This window comes from Lycium barbarum, chromosome 3 (assembly GCF_019175385.1).
Source record: "Lycium barbarum isolate Lr01 chromosome 3, ASM1917538v2, whole genome shotgun sequence".
Taxonomy (NCBI): Eukaryota; Viridiplantae; Streptophyta; class Magnoliopsida; order Solanales; family Solanaceae; genus Lycium; species Lycium barbarum.
The window spans coordinates 142,160,707-142,182,999 of record NC_083339.1 but is presented as its reverse complement, the minus strand read 5'-3'; the positions used below and the strand labels follow the sequence as shown (position 1 = coordinate 142,182,999).

At 32.5% G+C, this 22,293-nt stretch overlaps 1 protein-coding gene across 1 annotated transcript; it reads left to right on the top strand.

Moving 5' to 3' along the window:
• Nucleotides 1–2,164: 2,164 nt before the first annotated feature.
• On the top strand, nucleotides 2,165–4,122 carry LOC132633156 (ethylene-responsive transcription factor ERF113-like). The gene is made up of 2 exons (XM_060349383.1): nucleotides 2,165–2,408; nucleotides 3,091–4,122. The coding sequence occupies exons 1-2, from the start codon at nucleotides 2,165–2,167 to the stop codon at nucleotides 3,696–3,698; spliced, it is 852 nt and encodes a 283-aa protein (XP_060205366.1). The 3' UTR covers nucleotides 3,699–4,122.
• Nucleotides 4,123–22,293: the final 18,171 nt, after the last annotated feature.

Here is a 22,293-nt window from a genome sequence, read left to right as displayed (position 1 = left end):
AAACTTTGATTTGATATGTTTTCTTAAACTATTGTTTCACAGCTTTCATTAGTATTTTTTTCTAGGGAAATCTACATGGTGTAACAAACTAGCAGTAGGTAATTATATTTATATTTAGTAGCTATAGCTTGCATTAATTACTTCCCATAGCAAAAAGTTATATGTTAATGACACTTATTGGCTACTAAATATAAAAAACATAACTCTCTCCTCCTCCTCCTCCTCTCTCTCTAACGTATACAACACTCTCCTCCACATTCTCTCTCTCTCTCTCTCTAACGTCTAGTTCGTCTTCCTCTCCATTTTCTCCGGCAAATGACGGCGGTGTTGTTGTTGTTGGTGACGGCGGTGGTTTGGTGACGGATGTGGTGTGTTGTTGTACGGTGACGGTGGTGTGGTGTGTTGCTGTGTGGTGTGGCGGTGTTGTTGCTGTTGGTGACAGGCGGTGTGGTGTGGCGGTGCCCAGAAACTTGTCGAATTTTTTAGATTTGATCAGAATTTTCAGATCTGAAGGTGACGGTGATGATGACGGAGAAAAAAAGATGAAGGAGAAGAAGGTATACACAGATATGATCGGAATTTTTGACCGGAAGTTTTTTTCCAGATCTGCTTATACTGTATACATATTTTCGGAAGTTCTTTTTTCAGATCTGTGTATACATACACTGTATACATTATTTTTTGCATTTTTCGAAGAAATCTTTTTGTATACAAATGAATAGAGTGAATTTACACCTGTATAAAAATGAATACAATCAATTTTATTTTTTGTATTCAATATTTGAGTGTATTCGTTATTTTTTTGGTGTACATATGTTGTGTACAGTGTTTTTCGCCTATTTTTGTTAAATTTTTTGGTGTATCTATGTTGTATACGCCTGTGTCTGTTGTATACATACCGAAAAATATGGTGTTTGTTAATTTTTGGTGTATATATGTTTTTATGTATTCATTTTTTACTCGTTGTATTTATGAATACAACAAACCAATTTATGAATACAGATAGTCATTTTCATGAATACAGTGAAAAAACAGGAAAAAAAAATATTTTGTTGTATTCATGAATACAACAAAAATAAAAAATAAATACAGTGAAAAAAACGTATACAACCGTTCGTAGTTAGGTTGTTGCTACAAAATGTAAATATTGAAACATTTGCTATGTGTCTTAATTAAAGCCCAAATGTTTGTCATTTATGTAGTTTACCTTTTTTTCTACTATTGACTCTAAAACATTAAAAGATCAAATTGAAATTTTAGACCTTTATGTCCATTCACATCTTTTTACATGAAATTATGAGATGTCGGGACGTAGATTGAAGAAGAGTTCTTTAAATATTGTTTTCGATGTTTTGCAAAAAAAAAATTCAATCGAACGCCCAGAAGAAACCTTTTTTTGGGGTTTGGCAAGAACTTAAAGTAACTAGTTTTGAATGCCTTTTCAGTTATTTTATAAAATAAAAACAACTTTACTTAATTAATATTTAGTTGAAAAACAATTATTGCGAAATAATGTTTCTCTAAAACTCTTCTTCAAACTCATGAAGCAAATACAACTATACACTCCATCAGTTCCAAAAATAAAATAAAAGTAATGACACAATTTCTTTTTAATCCTTTCAAAGAAGATTGACACTCAATAAATAATTCAACTTGAGCTTCTTATTCTTTTACCCTAAAAAAAAAACTTTTATAGCCACAAATGTTATTGCTCGTTAGATTTACAAATAGTCATACACATAACCTATGACAAATTTAACCCCACAAATTTCACAAGATCTCTTTTTCTTCTCTCCCAGTCAATTATGTCATATAAATTGAAAGGAAGGAGTAATGGAGTACTTATTTATGTCCCATATGAATAAAACAAAAGAAGAAAACCGAAAAAGTTGAATATTGTGCTCGTCTGCCCAACAAAAGATAAAGTAGGACCGTATAGAGTATCCATTCCACATTGGTATTTTAAAGCAGGAAAGTATTCACATTCGTACATAAAAAGCAATAGTAGTAAACCCTAATATCTTCTCCCTCCTTCCTAAAGCTACTCCTTACTCTCACCTCATCTATCCGCTTCTTTACAATTCTTTCTGGATCTACGTATATATGCTCATTTACTAATTTGTACTATCACAAAGTTTGTTGAAAGTTTTGTTAGATCGAAGACATGGAAAGAGACTCCAATGAAACGGAAGAGCAAGAGGATAATGATAGGAGCAGTGTTTTGCCAATATACTCAGCAGCTCGATCTGAGCAAGACATGTCTGCTATGGTTTCTGTGCTCTCTCAAGTTATTGGAAACTCTTCTTCTTCTGTTGATTCCTCCTTGCATGTTAATCCACTAACCCTAACTCCTCAATCCACTGCTACACTTCAGCAAAACCAATCTCAATCATCTATTCAAGCTCAAGGTATACTCAATATGATTAACTTCAAATTATTTATCTTCCATGTATAAGGAGAAATTGAACAAAAAAAAAAAATCCTTCTTTTGGCCCCTTTTCCTTTGAAGCAAAAAGTGAAAAGTGAGGGGGGGGGGGGGGCGGGGGGACAAAAACAAAAGAAAAGGGACTTATTTTTGTGTTGATATGTGTGAACCATCTCATCTAAAAGCTTAAGTTGTTAAGATATAATAAATGCTTAATTTGTTAGACATAATACATTTTTGTTTTACTTTATTACTGTTTCTCACGTGTAGGCCTGATTGTTTTTCACGGGTGAAGCACATAAAAATTCTTTTTTTTGCGATGCGAACCTATGAGCTCTGTGTTTATGATATCATATACATTAAAGTGTGTGAACCATGTGATTTAAAAAAGCCTAAGTTGTTAGGTATATATAGCACACTTTCGTTTACTTTATTTATCTCTTTAACATTCAACTTATATTTATCATCTTCATCAACAAAGGATGACAAGGGTTTTCCTCAAGATGGTCATAATTAATTGCCTTTCATTGATCTCACGATATTTGATCATCTTTAATCCGCTTTATTTTTCAGGTTACTTATTCAATTTTTCTAACGATTAATTAGTAATCTTTAATTTAAAGACACAAAAAATCTTTTATACTGTCAATATTATTAATGTGAAGGGAATTCGAGTAGAAGGCGGTATAGAGGAGTTCGGCAAAGACCATGGGGTAAATGGGCGGCCGAAATCCGTGACCCAAAGAAAGCTGCTAGAGTTTGGCTTGGTACATTTGAAACTGCTGAAGCTGCAGCACTTGCTTATGATGACGCTGCTCTCAAATTCAAAGGCAACAAAGCTAAACTCAATTTTCCTGAAAGAGTTCAAGGCAAAACTCAATTCCAATACCTTACTACTACTACACAAAATAATAAGCACTTGACTAATATTGTTCCTCAACAACAACAATTTCCAGCTGCCACATCTTCAAATAATCATCTTTTGATCCCTTCTAATTTTCAGTCTTATTACCCTAATGTTGACCAATATGCTGAGCTACTTCGTAGTGATAATAATGTTACTGATTTGAACTTCAATTTCTCGCCTAGTTGCTATGAATATTCATCATCTGGCTCTTTTGATTTTTCTCAATCATCGTGTAACACATCAGTGGAATTGCCAGCATCAAATGAGGAGCAAGAACTAAGTAATTATTATCAGCAAATTGGAAATTCTAGTTCAAGTTGTGGACCGGATGAAAGTAACTGGGAAGAGTTTGAACACGGAAAGTAACTTCAATATTCTATACTAGGAGATGACATGCCAATGATGATCGATGTTGGTATCAGAGAAAGCAGAAGTCATGAGTTCGAGTTTCACCGTCACTACTTATCAAAATGGATTTTCATGTGCTTGGCCTATGAAAAAGAATCAGGTCTGCACGTCAGTGTGCTCTTTTAGTCTGTCTAACTATTTTAGCTTTTAGATGAGATAGTCACGTATTTTATGGTTTTATAGTGGGGCTCTTGATTTTTGTTTTTTTGTTTTTTTTTGTCTTTTAGTTTATTTTAACTTCAGAGAAACTTTTAGCGCTATTTACTATGAACAATATGTTGTCATGGATTAATGGAAAATACGCATGGTGTGATTTTATGTGTTAAAGGTTCAGCTTCAAGTTCTTCACTGGCCTGCCCAATTTATGAAAAGGGAAGTTACATATCTGGCGCTCGACCAAAAATATTTAATGCTAATCGATATACATATATTAATGCTAATATGCATATATTAGATATTTATTGTTTTTTTTATTGGACGGTTGCTTAAGGTAATTTGGGAAATGTGTATATAGAGGTGCATCAACATTTATTCTTTTAGAGACTAGTTCCTTATCGCCCTATTTAGGGGTGTCAATGGGACGGTTCGGTCGGTTATTTTAAAAAAAATTATATAATCTCAATTCTTTGGTTATTTTATTTTGTATAACCGAAATTAGACTTTTCGAGACCGTCCCATCATCTCGGTTTTTCTTCGGTATCGGTATGGTTCGGTTAATTTTCTGTTATTTTAGTTTTAAAGTGTTACCTAAGAATACACCACCATTAAAATGTGACGGCAGACCTCCACAAACCTATTTATAGTACACCATCAAATAAAACTTTTATTAGTTTCTTATGAAATACTTAATGTAAAAGCTATTAAAAAACTACACAAAATAATTAAACTGAAATGTGTTATATCAAGTAGCAAGACAACAACGACGTGAATCCTCACTGATTGACCAGAGAGAAGAATACCTTGCCAAAGACAACAATGTTGAATTGAGCCAAAACAAACATTAACTTATAGGCTACGGAAACCACAACTTGAATTTGATACAATTACATCAAGCAACATAGTAGAGGAGACCAAGATGGAGGTAAACTTCTGTTAGTGCTAACTATAACCAAAAATGCCTACTTAAATCATCTAAATCTATGACCGTATGACTATGTATATGAGGTATCCTTTTGAAACTAAATTTAATCAACTAAAGACCCAAAATTTAGTGGCCAAAATTCCTTTCTATATTTGAAACAGAACTTATAAAATATATTTTATATTTTCAATTTAACATATCTGTATTATATAAAATATATCTCATACATGTAAGGCTATTAGGTTCGGTTCGAGAATTTTTCGATTTTTTGTATAAATTAAAAAGACCACCCTAATTGTTCGGGGCGGTTATAAGCTTAAATAAAAATTCACGGTTTATTAGAAAAACACTATAAATCGGTTCGGTATGATTAAATTCGATCGATTTTTCATATTTTTTTGACACCCCTAGCCCTATTCACATCATACGATAATCATTTTAAAAAAATGAACTTGATTCAAATGACCTTGTAGTAAAAATTCAAAACTTCCAATAAGTAATTTAAATCGTCTCAAGTCTATTAATGGTAGGTTGTTAATTAGCTTTTGTTAATTATTATTCATAGCCATGTGTCTCCATGTAGTAGTCACAATGCATATCACATTCAATGAGAACGGTACATACATAATGATGCCTAATTTAAGGAAGCTATATATAGATGAGTAGAATTTTCGTTATTCTTAGCCGGAGGCGGATTCAGAATTTTAAGAGGATAGATTCACTATTAGCTATGGAGTTTTTTTATTTCTTTTGCGAGCTCGGGTTCGATCCCGAGACCTTGAGAAAATAAGCACAACCCTTAACCAATGCTCCACTCAGTCTGGTTTGACCATGTGTTACTTCAGGTAATATTAGATATATTTTTAAAATTATACACATAATATATCGAGTTTAATCGAGTGATCATGTGTTCACGTGACTCAAAATTAATACATAAATTCGCCTCTGTTCTTAGCTAGCTGAAGTTGGCTAGTTAATTGCCTTTTTGCATGACAAGGCATGAAGGTAGGTAAATAGTAATTAAGAAAGAGTGGGCACGCAAGTTTAATTTATTAATTAGTGGGGAATAATTAAGTAACGTGACTTAGTTGCTTTCACTTGGATTATAGGCATAGACCATAGTATATTAGATTTGTGGAACGCCGCACTTTCATTTAATTCTAATTTATTAATGGTAGATGCTGAGTAAAGGGGAATATGTTTTACTTAAATTCTCTTGGAACGTTCTTTTGAATCAGATTATGAATGCGTTACATGAAAACTTGTTAATATTAGGGAATTTTACTCCTACGAACTTTCCTAACGTCAATGCTACTTTGAACCAGACTTAGGCCCGTTTGTTTTTGTTTTTCGAAGATTAAGCTGTGTAAGAGCCCGTTTGGATTGACTTATAAGTTGCTTATAAGCTATTGTCAGCTTTTTTGAGTGTTTGACTGACCAGCTTAAAGTCATTTTGTGCTTAAAATAAGCTCAAAAAAATAATTGAGCCCATTTGACTTAGCTTATCTAAATCAGTTTATAAGCCAAAAAAAAAAAAAAAATTAGACTACTCCAACTTATTTTTTTTAGCTTATAAACTGAAAACAGCTTATAGGCATAAGCCCATCCAAACAGACTCTAAATATGAATACATTTCTCATTACTAAATATTCATTTTATACTGCTTCAAATTTAAAAATCGGATAAGTAAGACTATTTATTTTCTTCGCATCTTCTCTGCATCTAAACATGTACTCCCTAGGATCCAATCTAATTAAAAGCTAGTGGCAGTGGCTACTGAAGGTGATGGTGGTCTGTGGCGATAGATTGTGTGATGGTGGCTGGTGGTGATCGTGGTTGAGGGAGGAGACTGCGACATTGACTTTGCCACGTTGGCGGGTTGTATTTCACTACTAAAAAATCTCTATTTATTTTCTCATTGATTTTCCACCAAAAAATGTTAATTAAGTGGCTATTTCCCACTAAATGTTGGTGGGAAGAGAAAAAATCATTGTTCTATAGCATGAATTTCCCATTGAATTTCAATGAGAAAAACTATCTTTTTCTATAGTGTTTGTGGAAAAATAGGCAAAGATGATGATGTCAGAACATGGTTTGGGGGGGCCGGATGACTATGCAGTGGGGGCTGGTGGCACAGGTGGTGGTTGATGGTGAAGATGGTTGAGGCTGGTTAGTCTTGTGGTACGTGGAGGCGGAGGTACCGGTGGAGGTGGTCCAGGTCCACGATGATGGCTCGTGCTAAGATGTCACTATTGCATTACATGAATCTTAAAGGAACATTGACATAACGTCATAAAGAGTTTTAGATGGGCAAAAGTCATAGATAGCCCCCTAAATTTTATCACATTTTCCTCAGGGGTATCTAAACTGAGAGTGTACCTATTAGATATCTAAACCAGTCTAAATTCGATCCCAGTGGGTACCATAATAATTTATTCTCTTTTTTTTTTCTTATTTAGGTCTATTAATGTCTTTACAAGAGCCACCAACCTTTAATGAAAGGTGAGATAAAAAAAAGAGTCATAGTAATGGTGAATAAAAAGTCATAGTAATGGTAAATCCCTATTTTTTTGGGTGAACAAGATGATAATGTTACTTTTTAGATCTAAAAAGGACAAAAAAGATGATGATAAGAAATAACATCCAATTCACAAATTACTTTTATATAAATGATTAAAAGAAATGAATTATTATAATGAAGAAGAAGAAGAGAAAAAAAAAAGGAAGAAGAAAGAAGAAGAAGAGAACTGAGCGCAGTGAAGAAGAAGAGGAAAAAAAAAGGAAGAAGAAGAAGAATTATTGAAGAGAACGTGCAGTGGAGAAAGGGGAGGGGTCAGGTGACAGATGGGTGAAAAGGGAGGGGTGGGGTGGGGTCAGGGGACAGAAGGTCGGGGGTGGGGGGTGGACAGTGGGTTAATTTTTTATTTATTTATCTATTAAATTTTATTTAAAATAGATAAAATTTTAACCAAAAAAAAAATTATGAAAAAAAAGGATGTCCATGCGCCCAATAAAAAGTAGACTTAATTGATGCGCCACGTAGACGCCATATAGGCAAAAAATATTCAATAGGATCGAATTTAAATTGATTTAGATACCCAATAGATATAACTTTCGGTTTAGATACCCCAAAAAAAAAAATGTGATAAAGTTTAAGAGGCTATCACTTTGCCTTTTAGATTTGTATCTAACCTCTTCATGCGAGAAATAAGTGGTTATTACCAAAAAAGGGTAGAAGAAACTACAATTCAGATTCAAAGACTAATGAGATGAAAACCACCAAGCAAACGGGCATTACTAGGCACTTCTTTTAAGAGACCAACAAATTATTTTATCGACTACACTTCCCGGTCTTCCCCTAAATTGGAGTTGCTCAGGTCATGAAATCTTAGAACTACATTCTCTTTTATAATTTATTGTACACGTCACTATTAAAGTTCATAAAGTCAATCTCACACGTCTTCATTTTAGATGCTACTACCATCTATATTATATTATGAGATTAGGCTCCTCTCTATTTCCACTCTCTTCATTTTTTCTAAGTTCCTATTTAGATGAGAGACACATGTCATTATTAAGAATTAAAAGTTATGATTTAATTATCTCAAAGCAAAATCTTAATTATGATTAGGATGATAATTATTTCCTTTATTTACTCTAAATATTTTGACTATTCTACAATTCTAGCTAAAACATTATCTCATTCATAAATATATTTGATTTTTTCTCACTTTTCCTATTCTATTGCGTGTTCCTTTTTTTTTTGTTTTAATTACACATATCATGAATATCTATATTTTGTCAAATTGTGTTATAACTCTTTTATAATCGCATTTGTTCCATTGGACATTTAAGACATGATAGCGCTTGCGATCGTCTAATTCGACGAACAATCTTATTCTATTAATTTTTATAGCTATTTTGTTGCTAAAAGATTTCCATAACTATCAGTTTAGCAAAAATAAAGAAAATTAACATCTCACAAATTCTTTTTAATTTAAAAAATGCAAATATTATTTTTTGTTTTTAAAAAATTATTAAATGTTGATTCAATTTGGTCTTACTGTTCCCACTGAGCTAATGATGTCTATTTCCCTCATATTTGATAGGAATGTAAAGAAGAATTAGGGGGAAAATATAAAACTGGTAGTTTAGTACATGTATAAAAATAAAAACAAAATCTGTTAAAAAAAAACTCGTAATAAAGTAGGAAAAGTGAGAAAATCTTAAATATATTTATGGATAAGATAATGTTTTAGCTAGAATTGTGGGATTGTCCAAATTTTTTAGAGTAAATAAAGGAAATATTTATTATTTTAACCATGATTAGAATTTTACTTTGGAAAATTAAATTCTAACATTTAATTTTTAACTATGACATGTGTTTCTCATCTAAATAGAAACTTGGGGAAAATGAAGAGAATGAAAATGAAGAGGAGCTAATCCTATATTATGTAGATACTAATAATCAGGAGTACTAATAAAGACAGATGTACCAAATGCTTCGCCTCACACAAGGCAATCAGGCATAGAGACAGAGTGACCTGCATACCACAGGATTAACTATATACATATACACCACGTACAATATTTAATTTGCTTCATTTTATGTGATCAGCACTAGTTCCTTCATAGTCTATTTCAGGTAGAATGATACTAATTAAAATCTAAAAAGATATAATCTAAAAAGAAATTTTGATCCAGTCAAAAACACTGCCACGTGAATTGAAAATGAAGAAGTATTAAGTGCCTCGTTAAATGTGAATATAATATTTTTCTATCAAAAGGAGGAAAACATCATCGCCGACCCGAACTAGAAGAAAGAAAAAATGAAAAAAACATATATGCTTGACTTAGAGCCGGTTTAGATGGGCTTATGTCTATAAGCTGTTTGTAGCTAAACAGCTTATAAGTTAAAAAAAAAATTTGGGTAGTCTAACTTTTTTTTTTGGCTTATAAACTATTTTCACAGCTTATAAGCTGTTTTAGATAAACTAAGTCAAATAGGCCAAATTATTTTTTAAAACTTATTTTAAGCACAAAATGACTTTAAGCTGACCAGTCAAACACTCAAAAAAAATTAAAACAGCTTATAAGTCAATCCAAACGGGCTCTTATCCTTTGTTGTGAATCTAGTTTGAAAACTCACCTTTAATTTGGCATTTCCAAAGCTTGAAAAATAATGATACGAGCTTGGCCTTTTGCATGGAAACGCGCATGGAGTTCTCATCATGATCAGAAGCTTTGTGAAAAACAATTTGAAGATGTCTATATTTTGGTTTTAAAAACGCTAGCTTAGAGTGAGAGTAAAGTATAAACTTCTACTTGTGCATTCTCTGTATCTTATATTAATAATTAGCTTTAAAGAGAAAGAGAGAGCGAGAGCACGTATGAAAGCTTGAACGAAAGTTTTAACAAAGCATTTAAAAAGTCATGGTTTTCGGCTTTCGTTGACCCACTTCATCATGTATTCATGATTGGCGGAGGGCAAAGCCCGTTTACTGAACTCACTAATTTTTGTTGGGCAATTGGCGCGAATGCCCTTCAAATGCGCTGGTCTTTAATTTTTGCCCCTATAATGCGTGGTCTTTAATATTTGTCCTTCTGAGCTAAAAGATAATAAAAAAAAGATATTACTATCCCTGCCCATAACATATAAAAATTTAAAAGTCTGTAACGAACCCCAAACATCCAATTAAATCTATCCATCATTCCAACAACAAACCTTTCAATCGTTCCATTGTTCCAACATTTCACCAGAGAAATCTCCATTGATTTTGCTGCTACAACGTCGGAAAGGTAAATACATAATATATAGCGTTTCAATTGAACGTAATTCAACTCAATTTGATGCTTTATTAAGTTTAGATTTGTTAATATTTGAAAATAACAACAAATCATCTTCTATGAACTAAACAACTGATATTCAGTTGAGATTCAACATTGCAAATCATAATTTTACTCAACAACATAGAATTGATCAAATTTATTGCTTTGTTCTGATTTTGATTAGTTTATACGTTCCATTTGATTAGTATACAATGCTCAATGACTTAGACTTGAAATTACAGTAACTTCAGTTGACAAAAAATAATCAGGCAAAGTTCTGAACAAGTATGCCAAAGGAGGCAGAAGTTCGCCTTGCAAAAGAACAAAGTATGCCGTTAGAGTCAAACTTTCATTTTTATAAGCAAAATATCAAGTATACAAGTGTTAAGAACTAGAAAAGTATGCGGAGGAGGCAGAAGTTTACTTTACAAAAGAACAAAGTATGCTGTTAGAGACAACTTTCATTTTCATAAGCAAAATAAAAAAGTACACAAGTGTTAAGAATTAGACAAGTCTGTCAGAAGAGGCAGAAGTTCACTTTACAAAATAACAAAGTATGCTGTTAGAGGCAAACTTTCATTTTCATAAGCAAAACATCAAGTATACAAGTGTTAAGAACTAGAAAAGTATGCCGGAGGAGGCAGAAGTTCACTTTACAAAAGAACAAAGTATGCTGTTAGAGGCAAACTTTCATTTTCATGAGCAAAACAAAAATTTACGCAAGTGTTAAGAACTAGAAAAGTATGCCGGAGGAGGCAGAAGTTCACTTTACAAAAGAACAAAGTATGCTGTTAGAGGCAAACTTTTATTTTCATGAGCAAAACAAAAATTTACGCAAGTGTTAAGAACTAGAAAAGTATGCCCGAGGAGGCAGAATTTTACTTTACAAAAGAACAAAATATGCTGTTAGAGACAACTTTCATTTTCATAAGCAAAATAAAAAAGTACACACGTGTTAAGAACCAGAAAAGTATGCCGCAGGAGGCAGAAGTTCACTTTACAAAAGAACAAAGTATGCTGTTAGAGGCAAACTTTCATTTTCATGAGCAAAACAAAAATTTACGCAAGTGTTAAGAACTAGAAAAATATGTCAGAGGAGGCAGAAGTTCACTTTACAAAAGAACAAAGTATGATGTTAGAGGCAACTTTCATTTTCATAAGCAAAATAAAAAAGTACACAAGTGTTAAGAATTAGACAAGTCTGCCCGAGGAGGCAGAAGTTCACTTTACAAAAGAACAAAGTATGCTGTTAGAGGCAAACTTTCATTTTCATGAGCAAAACAAAAATTTACGCAAGTGTTAAGAACTAAAAAAGTATGTCGGAGGAGGCAGAAGTTCACTTTACAAAAGAATAAAGTATGCTGTTAGAGACAACTTTCATATTCATAAGCAAAATAAAAAAGTACACAAGTATTAAGAATTAGACAAGTCCGCCGGAGGAGGCAGAAGTTCACTTTACAAAAGAACAAAGTATGCTGTTAGAGGTAAACTTTCATTTTCATGAGCAAAACAAAAATTTACTTAACTGTTAAGAACTAGAAAAGTCAGTAAGTAAACTTCAAAGATTCAACAAAGAGAAAACCAAAACGCATATCAAAATCAACTAAAACATATTACGACATTCATAATACGACATTCAAAAAACCAAAATATATATAAGGGGAACGAAACTAAAGTTCAAACATCATACAGACACTTTAACAAAACACTATAATTTTAAATAAAAAAGGATCAATTAAATATAAAAAACGACGAAGACAAAGATATCAATTCAACAAACAACAATTTAACATAAAAACAAATATTGAAACGAGCAAAAGATCCAAATATGTACCTAAATTTTAGAACAGATAAGACAGACACAAAACAGAGGAGGAACGAAGAAGCAAAAAAAGAAAAGAAAAGGGCAAATGACGAAATAGAAAGGGTTTTAATGAGGTAAGGGTAATCTCGTAAAAAAACTTTTATTAAACAGGCGGCAGGGCAAAAATTAAAGAAGGCATAAATGAGGGACAAAATATAATGACCAGCCCAAAAGAAGGGCACTTCGCGCAAAAAAAAAGATTTTTGTTCAAACAATAAATTTATACTAAAAAATTATTTAATATATACATATTAAATTTACAACTCTGATATTTAGCATGTGAATCAGTATTCAAAAATTTAAAATTTATAAAGTTGAAATTTTAACTTCATCCATATTCATTGTATTTATTACTATTACCACTTATATTGAAGCGGCTAACAAGAGCTGCTTCCGGTCGTAATGGTATTTTGGGAAATTGTGTGATATTTCTGGACAATTTAGCCATATCATCCTAAGGTTTGTGCTATGAGTGCTTGTACGTATGCTCAGCCGCTTTTCTCCCGTGCTTTAATGACAAAGTACCCAAGCATCTTTATGAAAACACCAAGTATATCCTACCTTTTGTCATTTAGGTTACTTAGCTCCCTTGAAAGTACATATCTTCATGACTATTGTACCCTCTTCGGCTAATGTCATCCCACGCATTCCAAGATAAATCATTTCATTTGGGCCCCACAGCCAAACCATATTTCAATGGAATATTGGAATGTCATGTCAATTGTCAGGTGTTCTCATTTTTTTAACTATTAGTACTACGTAATATCAACGGGACAAATGAAAAGTACTCCACTTGGATTACTTATTTTTACCTTTTTTTTTAGTGGCCTTGTACTTATTATTTTTACCTATATACATCATAGCAACTGAAAAACAAAACTAAATCAATGCTGGTAAATTTTAAAACTGGATCTCTGAAAGCTGTCCCAAACCAGATTTCAGAAAACAATTACACAACATATAATCCATCAAAAAGACACGATTTTTTTTTCCAAAAACCTTCTTCACAAAGTTTTATTGTAAATTAAAACTATTTTTCCAGAACAGATCTATGTTACCTAACTGTGATTTTTTGCACATAACTTTTTAGTATTTAACCGTGATTAATTAACATGCATTATTGTCTCATTAAATCACTTAACTATAATAAATTTAATAGTAGTGTAAACACTGAGTGCGAATAAATTTTTACCCCATTTATAGATGGGCTAACAATTTTAGAACTCCAATTTAAATCGCTTAAAATAATTTTTCTCAGTATATTTTCTTATTTTATTTTAATTGTAATTTTAATAAAATGTATAACTAATTATTTTTATCTGAGTCCATCCTTAACAAATATTGTACAATGATAAATATACAAAAGTACAAAAGACAGAGAATCATTTTTCATGAACTTTAATAAAGTTAAAACTCACATAACAGAGAAAAATTAAAAAATTATACGCTAATTAATATTAAAAACATTACAACTATTCAATCTGTGGGGCCTGTTCACAACACGGGCATAGCTTACCTAAAGTCTGTTTGAAGGGGCTTATAAGCTATTTTTAGCTTTTTTGAATGTTTGACTGGTCAGTTTAAAATCATTTTGTGCATAAAATAAGCTCAAAAAAATAATTGAATCAATTTAGCTTAGTTTATTTAAAGCAGCTTATAAGGTGAAACAGTTTATAAGCCAAAAAAAAGTTAGTTTATCCCAATTTATTTTTTTAATTTATAAGCTATTTTCAGCTTATAAGCGGCTTATTTTAAGCCCATCTAGGCTCCTAGTGTTGAAAAGAAAGCGTTATGATTCGACGATCAAAGTGAATAAAACACGTAAACTGCCGAAATATCGTGAATCATGATCTTCATCTCGACTTTAATTTGCCTTTCTTCAAGACGTCGATATGGGTGGGGCCGTTCACCTAACTAGTCTTTACTTTCTTATCATAAAAAATAGATCAGTAGTACATAAATTCCTTTTCCCATACTGTCAGGCAGCGAAGCTTACACTTGTTCACTAATTATGACGGTTCATCAGGCCTCTTTCCTCCTCCCTTTTCTGCTCACTCGTAGGGGTCGGGACCCCCATTAAAGCAAGCCTTAAATTAGAGGGTTCTCGATTGAGTCATTTTTGTATTCTAACAATTATTATGTACCTTGCGTGTTGAGGTAATAAGGAATATATAAATTGTCTATATTTTTATTATCAGATCACTAGTAGGCGCATTAGCGCATTATAATTTCTTGTGCTTTGATTTATGTTATTATTTGCTACTTTCTGTACTTTGATTACTTTATTTTATCTGTGCCGCTTTCGTGATTTGCATTTCCATATCGCTTTGAATTCCTTGATTATCCTGTTTTACTGTGTCGCTTGCATTATTTCATTGCAATATCGTTTTAAATCTTTTAACCTTATCTGACCCCCTTTTTATGCTTCTATTGAGCCGAGGGTCTCTCGGAAACAGCCATCCTACCTTGGTAGGAGTAAGGTCTGCGTACATTATACCCTCCCCAGACCCCAAGATGTGGGATTTCACTGGGCTGTTGTTGTTGTTGTTGTATGTATTATATTTGTTGTATCAAGTAATGTGTCTTATTTTCAAGATTATAATTATTTTTCATTTTTTGGGTGACTTATTAGTATAAAAAAATTCTTTGCGCTAAATTGTGTGTGTGTATGACTTAAATTTTATATGGAACAGTGTAAATTGAGTTCTGTGAATAATATCACGGTCGCATAATTTGTTCTTTAAAGTTCTGCAAATTGCATTGGAAAAGATTTTTATAACCTTGTAAATCATAAGTGTATCTATTGAACTACCATTTATCTCTCCCTGTCACTTAATTAACACTCCACTAATTAGACAGGAAAGTTAGATGAAGAAAAGTGCTAAATGTCCTCTTATTTTTCAACTACATCAAATACAATTTGGGACAGATGGAAATAATAGAATTAATCCATTTTGAGGATGACACGATTATTCAAACATGCTATAATTATTAGTGTGTTTTAACTTGTTATGACATTTAGGGTGTGTTTGGTATGATGGAAAATGTGTTTCCATGAAACATGTTTTTCAAGAAAAATGCTTTCTTGGAAAACAAGTGAGACTTTTACTTATTTTTTAGTGTTTGGTGACTAAGCAAAAAAATATTATCTTAAAAATATTTATATGTAATTGGGATGGGGCAGGAGTGAGGGCAGTGACGGAGCCAGAATTTTCATCCAGGGATTCAAAAATTCTAAAAGGTAAATATACGAAAAAGTCAGGAGATTCAACATCTATTATATATACATAATAAAATAATTTTAACTTTAAAAATACATTGTAATTATTCGTCGAGGGGGTTCGGACGACCCCCTGGACATATGCTGGCTCCGCCCCTGAGTGGGGGTTCGTGAGTGGCGGTTCGAAAAGATATCTACCGTTTTCACTTAAGGAGTCTTAACTGTTTTTGTTGGTTTCCTGAAAATGTATTGAATTTGAGTCCCTGCTTGTAGACAAGATAGAGATTTTTCAGTGGGTAAAATTGAAGGTCTATTTCTTCTTGCCTCAAAGATCAATGTAAGGTTCAGATTTCAAACTTGACAGAGTCATACACGATATCCCCTAAACACCAATTATTACGGCATATCCTATATTGTCAAACATTTCGGCAATGACAGATCTATCTACCTAAGCCTAACCACTATTCACCCTACTATGTTGAAAGAGAAAAGGAAGATAAATCTATATTATATTAAAAATTTAAATTTTCTAACTAAAAAGTTAAATTATTAAAATGCCCTCTTTAATAATCTAACAACCCTTACAACTTTTTTTAGCAAAAAAATAAAAATAAAAATAAAAAAAATCTAATCCTACAACGACCAACGCAACAGTCACAACCTACGAAGGCAACCCGACAGTCGCAACGATTTTATTATTCAAGGAGCAATAGTCCCTCATAACAATTCCTCCATCTGTGTCCACGGAATCTACTATGGGTTTAACAGAATCATTGTGGTCAACAATCAATAGCTCTGAACCCACCGTTTGAGATTCACGCCTTGTCTATTCATATATGTTTTCAAATGGCCGAACAATGTTTGAATCTAATTAACGGTATTGTATGATCATTTCTTTCTTTACTCTGTTTTATATGGCATCTACTTTGTTCCTATCTAGTTAATCTACTGACACATATTTCATGCTAGGATGGAAGGCCTGACTTTGAAATTTTTGAGAAGGTGACTGTGGAATTAGGATAACTTAAAGTTCCTTCTGCAAAAAATTGTTAACATTACATAAGATGCAATGTTAAATTATCAAGAAAATAATAACAATATACATAATTTTTCCTTGACGTTTTTGCATGTTCTATCCATGGAATTACCGGTATTTGAGTACACAACAAATTCAAAACAGCAAAAGCGATTGAGAATGGAGAAGTGTGAGGACAGATAATTATTATAATTTTGAAATATTCGCTCAATATAATCCAATTTAGCTTCGAGAATTGGTTAAATCAAAAGTTAAATTACCTCTAATAATATCTAAAAATAAAATAAAATTGAAGTAACCTTTCTTAAAAAAGGGTCTGTCCTTTCAACTATGTCAACCTTTAGGCTTAAAAAACATTTTCTTTCAAAATTAGTCTCCATCCGTTGGTAAATCTTCAGAGATGAAACAAAGTTTAACATTATATTATTATATTAAAAAGAGGAACTCTAAATTAAACGGTTGAATTATCTAATTACTATTTTTTCGATTAAACTGAATACCCTACTTATTAAAAAGCCCACCAATTTATTTGAAGAGATGGAATCTTTAAGATTAGTTACTAATGGTTGAATTAACTAACGCTTCTTGTTGTTTACCGTTATACTTTCGGACATAAATATGTGCTTTCTTGCTTTGTTGTGTATGTTCTTTAGTCTAATGTTCGGTGGTTAATTTCAGGATTTAACAGTTTTAGAATACTTTATAGTCAATGGGTCTGAATGTGTTATGAGGAAATGAGGGACCGTGCATGCCAGATATCTGGAAGTTTCTTCTTTGGTTTTATTTACGACTTACGAGTGTGATAACATATTCTTCAACTTTCCAATATTATCTAAGAGAAGCTGTTAATTGTTGTCTTATCTGGTCTTTATAAAAGATATTAAATTTATTTATCCCATCTTCAAATATTAGTTCTGGTGGAAGAGGAACCAATGTGAGAAAAATAATTCAGGGTTGCCTGTTTGAAAATTTCTTTAAATTCACCAAAATTCTTTCTTGTAAATACGTCAACGAAATTCTTCTTTTTACAGTTATGATATCACTGTCAAATTGGATGTTATATTATTCACCTTTTCCTTTTTAAATGTGTAAATTCAGTTATATACTTGCCATTTATTTGTGAATTTTTTTGTGGATGTTTCTCATTAATTATGTACAAGGAAGGGATTAGTGGTAACAGAAGCACTGAAAAACGCTATAAACAAGGTAGAAGCTCTTTCTTTTTTAAAATTTAAATCATGTTTGTATCCATTCCTAAATGATTCACCATGTAAATTTACTTATCAACTACTGCTATATTAGTTTTATAATATGAAGACCGATATGTTAAGATTTAAATAAAAAAACAATCGAAGCACGAATACTAAAAATATTGATCGCGTCATTTATCTATATTGGACAAAAGAAAATTGGGCACGATATCTAAAAGAAGGAAAATATGTTGCATCTAATGTAGGAAAATTAAACATGGCAAATCATAGCAAACACATACTCAAAAAATTAGATAAACCTAAAGAAATTATTTGTTAGCCATAATATTTTACTTTGACATAATAATTTGATAGGAAACAAACAAATATTAAAGGCAATATCAGATGTACTTGATACTGTGTTGCTGAAATATCAAGTTGATGTTGCTCATATTAAAATATATTGTGTTGCTGAAATATTTAAAATCAAAATAATAATCAAGTTGAAAATTTGATATATTAGAAGAATAGTTATTGGTCGAACATTAGTTTGTTGCATTAACTTTTATCCTCAACATAATATTTATTCAATAACAATAATGGTAAGCCAAAAATAAATTGTATCCAAATAAAAAAAGATGATACTAACTCGATCAGTTGATTGTGTACAACTAATTTAAAAAAAAAATTGTGTGAACTATAAACTATAACAGTGACAGAAGTAGAAGACAATACTACTAAAAAATCACCTCTTTCTCAAAGACAATTTTGATTGTTCTTCTTCGTAACTTCAAACAATAACTTCGATTGTTCTTCTTCATAGCTTCAAACAATATCATCATTTAGACATTTATAAATAAGCACCTTATGACGATCCACATATATTGATCATTTACTAAACTAGTTTTTTATTCTTTTATGTTTAATAATTAAATTATTAATTAGAGCTTTATTTTAATAGGGTTAATATTATTTTATAACATCGTATACTACAAAGCTCGGTATACACGTGCAACACACGTATAGAGAAACTAGTTATAGTAAAAGGCTGAACGCACCCGCAACCCCTTAAACTTGCAAACAAAGTTTCATTTGAATAATCGAGGTACAACTTATTTCAATTAAGCATTCGGTACATGATAAAATGTTGCTATTGAACACTTTCAACTCAAATTTGAAAAAACTTTTGTGTGTTCTCAAATGCTCATTAGGTAATAAGTTAACCGCTTAACCTCCTTTAATTATATACATTAACTTTTGTCAGCCGTAAACTTTAACTTATCTACGTAATGATCGCTTGAAACCCGTGCACAAACTTCTCCAAAATTGGCGCTGGAAGCTAATAGAAAACACCTTTTCATGTATTCAGATGATCAATTGTAAAATGCCGTAATTTGAGTACCCAAATGAAATTTACTGGCAATTTTTTCTCGATTTAGGTTTAGCCATCATAAAAGATACAAATACACCCGCAAAGACTGGCTGAGTTGGTTGGATGAGTGATTTCCCACATGGGAGAATTGAGATCAATTCCCCTCACCAGCATCTTTCTCAGTCAGAGCTCATTGCACCGGGCTCGCCTAGTGCGGTTTACATCTCTTGTGTGGTTTGCGAGCTATTTCACACTGAGCAAGTGACCCCATGCGCACCGAAGGATAGTGGGTGCAGATATCCTAGGGTTTCAAAAAAAAAAAGAAGGTACAAATACAAAATGATAACGCATCGCTCTTGCAGTTCCAATACCTAAATAACTTGTCAGGTAAAAAAAAATACCCCCACCCTCTATCAAAATTTTAGTAGTACCTCCTATTTTTATAAGGAAGCACCTCATTTAACTGAATAAATATAGAAAAGTAGTTTTAACTAAATTACGACTATTAAGATATAGCAGTAGAGGAAGTACCTAGCGGCTAGCTTTAACACATTTAGGAAAACTCGCCTCTTTACGAGAATGATCAAAGTGCAACCAAATGTCTCAGCATATATCTGATAAAAGTTAGCCGCATTCAATGTTTACACCGATGCTTTACTAGGTTACCATGGTTAATTCATAAATTAAGGTAAACATAGGTACCATGGTTAACAACAATTTAGTAATAAGATGTACGTGAAGACATGTGCCATGTATTAATGGGTTGGTGTAAACACATAGAACGAGTAAGTTGTTATCACTATTTTACTTAATCCTTTCGTGGAGCGGCTTACTCCTCGAGCTCGGCTTCTCCCTTTCTCGTCTTTTCATTGCGGATGGACTAGATCAAATAACTAACCATGTGTACTTTTTGTAAGAGGTGAAATCTTACGCTTCCAATGACAAATTACCATGAGACACTACTTTCACTCTCAATGTCCTCGCCATTCATTGTTCCTCTGCCATCTATTCCACCACATATGTAACGACCCATTTGGTCGTTTAGCACTTTTGAAATCATTTTCGTTAAAATACATTTTTCGTAGTTTTAAAAGGTATTCTTGACTTACGGGAATTGGTGGCACGGTGATTTAATTAACTGGTACTTTTTGAAATACATTATATTTAATGTGTGTAAATAGTTTATTTATAGGAATATGAGTTTCACACATATAAGGTACAAGTTGGTAAATAAAGTATTTGACGGGATGACTATATTTACTACAATGGTTAAGTGAGTAAGTAAATTGTAGAAATTATTGGGCTAAGTTATGGGGCTTAACCCACTTCTTATAACCCATATATCTTAAAATCCTAGGGTTTAAAAATAATATATTTACCTTTGGCAAGGAAAAGAAAAGAACGGGAGAACGCAATAACTGAAGGGATTTTCGTACATATAGTTTAAGGGCATCAAGTAAGTCTCATTTGAATTATTGATTCTTGGTGTAATATAATTAATCCTCTATGTGTTTAGTGGTTAGGTTATGGCGTTAATGTCAAAGATGATATTAGTAATGATTGTGGGTTCAATTTGCTTTTTTGTGAATATGGAGAATTGTAGCATTTGTTCGTACCTTTTCTTGGCAAATTGGATAACTCCCTTTTCTTGTCCATTTATCTTTTCATATAACCATTAATATAGTATTAAGCCTTGGTAGAATTTTCCATTTTTTAATTATGTCATGTGCTATAGGGCAACTTTAATATTTCCATGAATGACATGAAATAAGTGTTCTAATTTATCATTTTGATTGGGTAATGATTATGGATAATTGTGGGCAATAATGAGGATATGTTTCTAAGCTAAAGGTTTTCTAATTCTAATGAATTCACTTGTAATGCTTATTCCAAGCTACTGGTCCGTCCATTTCTTCATGTTTCAAAATTTCTTTTACGACTTCGATGCTTTGACTATAGTTTTGATATATTGGGTATATGAAGTCAAATATTAGATGTATTAAATTATATGTACGCCTCCAAATTCCTGCCAATTAAGATTTTGGGGAAATTAGAGGTTTCGAGTCCTAGTCCTAAGAAAGGAGAATTAATGATTTGAGAGTCCATTTATGGATGAAATTGACCAATTTTAAAAATATATGATCTTTAGATAATGGGTGAAATTATTTTTCAATAAAATTCCAATCTTGCCCTTGTGGGCCCAAGGCCACTTTTTTGGGGTGTGTTTTTGGATTTCGAATATAAATATAGCAATATGGGTGTCCTTAGATTCGTATGCTAACGTAGATCACATATTTTATACATTTTAATCGTTCAGAGGCTCTACGCAAAGGGAAGACATTAGTTTGATTGTTCGTGGCACCCGCTCGACATTGAGGTAGGTTACGGTCTACTTTAATTAGACTCTGATTAGAAAATCGTATGTAGTTGTAGAAATTGAAGGGGATAGCATGTTAGGCCTTCGGGCATGGAGTGGAGGTGAATTCCAATTAAGTTGGTTCTGTCAGCTGTTATGTGGGCTTGTCGCCATATGTGTTATTTTATGTGATTATCACCTGTGTGTATCTCCGTCACATACTAGCTCACTCATCACGTGGAAAAGAGTTGTAATATTGATAATTGAACAGTGGATAGTAATATGACTTGTACTTGTTGATTGTATATTGGTGATATTGTTGAGACGATATCATGCATGACATGCTTTCCATATTATTCTTGTGATGATGGTGAGGTGAGTAATTGAAAGACTCCGAGGTCTTTGCCGGAGATTGAGAGTGACAGAGAGACTCCGAGGTCTTTGCCGGAGATTGAGAGTGATTGATAGCCTCCGAGGTTTCTGCCGGAGAGCACGAGTGGTACATGGACTTCGCGGGTCCCCCATGGGTCATGGCTTTGAGGCACTGCCCTTAGCATGTGTGTACGAGAGTGGAGTGAGAGAAGTGACTGTTTGCATTGCATTCA